This window comes from Cebus imitator, unplaced genomic scaffold (genome assembly GCF_001604975.1).
Source record: "Cebus imitator isolate Cc_AM_T3 unplaced genomic scaffold, Cebus_imitator-1.0 Scaffold445, whole genome shotgun sequence".
Lineage (NCBI taxonomy): Eukaryota > Metazoa > Chordata > Mammalia > Primates > Cebidae > Cebus > Cebus imitator.
The window spans coordinates 1,384,881-1,390,592 of record NW_016107760.1 but is presented as its reverse complement, the minus strand read 5'-3'; the positions used below and the strand labels follow the sequence as shown (position 1 = coordinate 1,390,592).

At 38.2% G+C, this 5,712-nt stretch overlaps 1 protein-coding gene across 1 annotated transcript in view; it reads left to right on the top strand.

Annotated features, from left to right (window-relative positions):
• DOCK11 (dedicator of cytokinesis 11) overlaps positions 1-5,712 on the top strand; it is a 191,091-nt gene that overhangs the window by 67,750 nt on the left and 117,629 nt on the right. Inside the window, 2 exon segments of the mRNA XM_017511236.2 lie at positions 4,003-4,180; positions 4,572-4,651. Coding sequence (XP_017366725.1) covers positions 4,003-4,180; positions 4,572-4,651 — 258 coding nt within the window.

Sequence of the window (5,712 nt, the reverse complement as noted above, 5' to 3'; positions counted from 1 at the left end):
CAAGAGAATCACTTGAACCTGGGAGGCGGAGGTTATAGTGAGCCAAGATGGTGCCACTACACTCCAGCCTGGATGATAGAGTGAGACTCTGTCTCAAAAAGAAAGCAAAAAAAAAAAGGAAAGAAAATGAACCTCAGCATTTTTCTATCTTGGTTGATGGCATCTCCATCCTCCAAAACATCAACACTAGAAAACTCAGAATCCTCTTCAGTGCCCTGTTCTTCTTGCTCAGTGCCAATGTTTAAATGTTTATTAAGTTCTTTTGAGTCTTGCTCTAGAGTGCCTCTTAACCTCTTCCTACTTTCATTGTCCTTTCTTTCATTGTCCTTTCTCTGGTTCTCCCTTTCATCATCTCTGGCCTAAAGTTGTGCTTTTATGCCTCCTGATTTGTTGTCTTGCTCCAGTCCAACTTCCTAAGACATACATTGGGTCTACCATTTGCCTTCTCCAAGTCTTTTGGCTCTTGATTGATTGTCTTACAGAGTGAACCCTAAAGCATTTGCCATGACTTTGGAGGCCCACAGTGATCTGGCCTCACTGTACTTTATAGCCTCATCACTTCTGAACCCCCTTGTGTGTTCTGTCCTCTGGTCACACCAAGCTAAACATTCTATGGCATTTCACACATATATGGCTGGCCTTAGTTTTTTTCCCTCCTCTTGCTATATATAATTTCTCCTTCTATTCCTGTTTGAACCTTATCTTTTATGACTCAGCTTAAAGGCTATTTCTGCCATGAAAAGTTTTGTGTTTCCTTCCTCACCCCTGTGATTACCAAGTAGAATTAAGCTCCATCTCTCCTGTGTTAACCATTTTGCTTTTCCTTCTGTCGTACTACGGAGTCACATTTCAATTTTGGTTCATTCTACACATTCCTTTTGGGATTACAGGGACCATGCCTGACTCATTTCTGTTTCTTCTATGATGATTACCAGGGCCCTGCACACAGTAGGGACTTAATGAATGTTTGTTGATTTGAATTACTGAGGGGACACAGACAAAAACAGGGTAGGAAGTAGAGGACAGAGAGATGATCTGAATAGGAAGTCAATTGACTATGAAACAGAAGCCATTACTACAGAGCCAGGGTATTGTGGAGGACTAGAAGGAACAATGGGCTGATGAGGAGGAATGTGATGTTAGTTCAGCACTCTCAATTTACCTAAATCTTCATTTTCAGAACTGTGAAGTGGGATTAGTAATATCTGTGTACTCTATCAAAGAAGATTGTTGTGAGGATCAAATGAGAAAATTCCTTTAGGGCATGATGTTGTGTGCCTGTAGTGCCAGCTACTCAGGAGCCTGTGGCAGGAGGATTACTTGAGCCTAGGAGTCTGACGCTGCAGTGAGATATAATCATGCCCGTGGAATAGTCACTGCACTCCAGCCTGGGCAGCACAGCGAGACCCCATCTCAAAAAAGATAAATTGAAAAATTCTAACAAATGAGAAAACGCTTTTTAAAAAGTATAAAGATCTATGTGAATAAAATGTGCTTATATATTACGTATTCATATATATGAATTCATATATATTTACATGTATAAAAAAGACCTTTCTTATCTTACTGGAAGAACAAGGGTACACAGGATTTCTGGATTGTCCTTTCTTTGTAGTGCTTTCCTCATCTATTAATTTTTATTATTAAATTTTTTTTTTCTATTTTTTGTTTTATGAGACGGAGTTTCACTCTGTTGCCCAGGCTGGAGTGCAGTGGTGTAATCTCAGCTTGCTGCAACCTTCACCTCCTGGGTTCAGGCGATTTTCCTGCCTAGAGTACCTGGGATCAGAGGCACCCGCCATCACGCCTGGCTGATTTTTGTATTTTTAGTAGAGATATTGTATAACTTTATCCTTAGTTCAGCTAAGGAGAAAGTTATACATCTCTTGCTGGGCGTGGTGGCTCATGCCTGTAATCCCAGCACTTTGGGAGGCTGAGGTGGGTGGATCACCTGAGGTCGGGAGTTTGAGACCAGCCTGACCAACATGGTGAAACCCCATCTCAAACAAACAAACAAAACACTTCTTATCACACAACCAGGAAATATTAGACTTGTGGACACATAGAAGGGTGAGAAGCAGAATTTACTGGACAAAAAGGAAAAAGGAAAAATAACTCTCAGCAAAGTGAGAGAGAGTCCTCCTAGCAGGTTTCCCACCTCACAGATTGAAGGTTTCGCCGGGGACCCTTGGCTGTCTCCTGTCTATATCAGAGATGCGGTTTCTCCATGTTGGCCAGGCTGGTCTCAAACTCCTGACTTCAAGTGATTCATTCACCTCAGCCTCCCAAAGTGCTGAGATTACAGGCATGAGCCACCACACTCGGCGCCCCCCTCATCTATTTATGATACCTCCTCCCAAATATTTTCAAATGTATAAATCTTTACTACTTGCTACAGCAGTTTAATTTCATCCTTTCCTAGGCTTCAAAGATTAGAAGGAGGAACTTTCTTGGTTCCTTCTTGAATAATGACTGTGAAGTGGAAAATTATTGATTCATGAGCCTTTCTTGAAATTAATGCTGAGGGATTTGAAAGGGGTAGTGTGTCATGTCTTTTGTCATGACAGAGAAGGTGGTAAAGTAAAAGAATGTATCAGCATATTTGAGAAAAGGAAGAGTATTATTTTCCTTGTGCGGTGGTATTCAGCACAGGTCACTTCCATATATTTTATGAAGAGTCACAATTTAATGTGAACCAATTATGGTTGTACGGTCTTATTTTTTCTTTTTTTGCCAAGACATTCTTCTTCTTCTTTGTTTTCTTTTTCTTTTTTTTTTAGAGAGACATTGTCTTGCTCTGTCTGGAGTGCAGTGACATGATCGTATCTCACTCCAGCCTTGCAGCCTTGAACTCCTTGCCGCAAGCAATCCACCTGAGCCTCCCAAAGTGCTGGGTTTACGTGCATAAACCACAATGGTTGGCCTTCTCTTTTTAATTTTTAATTTTTTTTTGAGGCAGGGTCTCACTGTGATACCTAGGCTAGAGTGCAGTGGTATGATCTTGGCTCATGTACCCTTGACTAGGCTTAGGTGATCCTCACCCCTCAGCCCCTCGAGTAGCTGGGACTACAGGCATGTGCCATCACGCCTGGCTAATTTTTTGTATTTTTATTTATTTATTTTGTAGACATGAGGTTTCATCACTTTGCTCAGGCTTGTCTCAAACACCTGGGCTAAGCAGTCCTCCCTCTCAGTCTCCCAAAGTGCTAGGATTACAGGTGTGAGCCACTGCCTCCATCTTTACTTTTTAATTGTTATGGATATGTAATAATTTTACATATTTTGGGGGTACATGTGATATCTTGATACAAGTATACAATGAGCAAATGATCGGATCAGAGTAATTGGGATATCCATCACCACAAGTGTGTATCATTTCATTGTGTAAGGAACATTCCAAATCCACTCTTACAGTTATTTTGAAATATACAATAAGTTTTTGGTAACTATGATCACCCTATTGTGCTGCCACACACTGTGGTCTTGTTTTATACTACTGTGATACGGTTGACATTGTGCATGGTAAAGTGAATTAGGATCTATATTGCCTTTTATGAGATATAAATTAAGTATCAGATTTGTTTCAGGTCATACTTACATTTTTTTAAGTGCTGACTTTGAAAATCTGTAAATATTCAAGGAAAAGTTTGAATGGGGTGGAAATTGTAAAATGTTTGCTTATTTTTGTGGTGGTACTTTGACTTTCTAAATGTGAAGGATGCCAAAAGGCCTTAAGTGATAATACTTAACAAGTATTGTTTTCTGCCAACTTTATGCATATTCATACTACTGTGCTCAGTCCTGAGAGGAACAAAAAATATACTTGACATAGTCATTTGTTATCTTAAAGTGTCTGTTTCTTGTGAAAGAAGCAGTTATTTCCTGAAAGTATTGACGCACATATGCCCTAAGCTGAGATAAAAATAAATACAAACTAATGGCATCTAATAAATAGAAGGACAATGAAACTAACTGAACACATGCTTTTTTTTCCCCCTCTAGTGCCCCAAAATGCGCCGTCATGCTTTTGAACTCAAGATGTTAGATAAGTATAGCCATTATCTGGCTGCTGAAACTGAGCAGGAAATGGAGGAATGGTTGATAACTTTGAAAAAGATTATTCAGATCAATACCGACAGTTTAGTGCAAGAAAAAAAGGAGACGGTAGAAACAGCACAAGGTCAGAATTTTTAAGTGATTTATTATTAAAGTAAAGCCCTTGTCTTTAATCCATGGAAATGTCCTCTGTACAGGGTGAATAGAGAACTCTTAATCTTGAAAGTTGACCTACTTCTTCATTAAAAGTGACCGTGGAGGTTGATAGACTTTTTTTAAACAGTTGATGCTGCATGGACTCTGACATATGAAATATAACCAGACTAAAACAGATAGAAAATTCATGGCAGGTTTTCAAAAGTCCATTAAAAGTTTTCCCTATGCTTTCATAATAGAAATTCTTTGCAATAAATCTAGTAGGAGAGGATGGGTGGGAGACATAGTTAGGATACTCTTCTTAGGTTATTAGTAATGGTCTGTATGGTTTGGAACATCTGCTTTTAATGAATTTGCAGATGATGAAACTAGCAGCCAAGGAAAAGCCGAGAACATCATGGCGAGTTTGGAAAGGAGCATGCATCCGGAACTGATGAAGGTACATCTTTCATATGGCAACTTGCCTTCAACTGAGATAATATAGTATTAGCTATTAAAGTTTTAATGCTGGATTCAATTTGGCAATGTCATTTCCATGTTAAAATCCACAGGAAATTGGTAAAACAGGTAGAGATTGTAAAAGAAAAGTTGCACTCCTGAAGACTTACTTGTAAGTACTAACTGACAGATTGGAAAAATCTTATTTTTTTTCCAGACAGCAAGAAATACTTCCAGGCTTTTCAGACTTCATTAATTTTATCTGCTAGTTTTTATTCAATTTAATTACTATATGTCATTCATAAAATATTCTTCTTCCAAAAGGATAATGATGCAGCTCATGTACATGGTATTTAATCTAATGACCAACATATGTTAATTTCACATGAAAATCATACTCTCTATATGTAAATATATGTATATATATGAATGATTTCATCTGATAAAGTTTTGGTGAACATGCATCATTTTTGTTATTTACTCTGCTGTTTGAAGTTAGAAATGAACCAATTTTGAAAGTGTGGAAATGATTGTCATGTGTATCTTACCAGGATATTTTATTCTGTAGACTCTATATTATAGTAAATTAGTAGGTGGTGACCCATTTATTCATTTAAATCCTTGTCAAACCTATTTATATTTTTACTTTATTCATCTTCCTAGACAACTTAGTTATACAAATTTGGAAGCTCTTTTTTTTTTCTATTTTAAATTTACCCCTCATAAACTTCAAAGCTATTTTTCAAAATTTAGGGACACACTCATGATTCTCTAATCTAGGATATTTTGTTTTTTTGAGACAGAGCCTTACTCTGTCGCCCAGGCTGGAGTACACTGGCACGATCTTAGCTCACTGCAACCTCAGTCACCCAAATTCAGGCGATTCTCCTACCTCAGCCTCCCAAGTAGCTAGGATTACAGGAGCCTGCTGCCACACCTGGCTAATCTTTGTATTTTTTTTTTCCCATTTATTTATTTTATTGCATTTTAGGTTTTGGGGTATATGTGAAGAACATGCAGAATTGTTGCATAGGAACACACATGGCAGTGTGATTTGCTGCC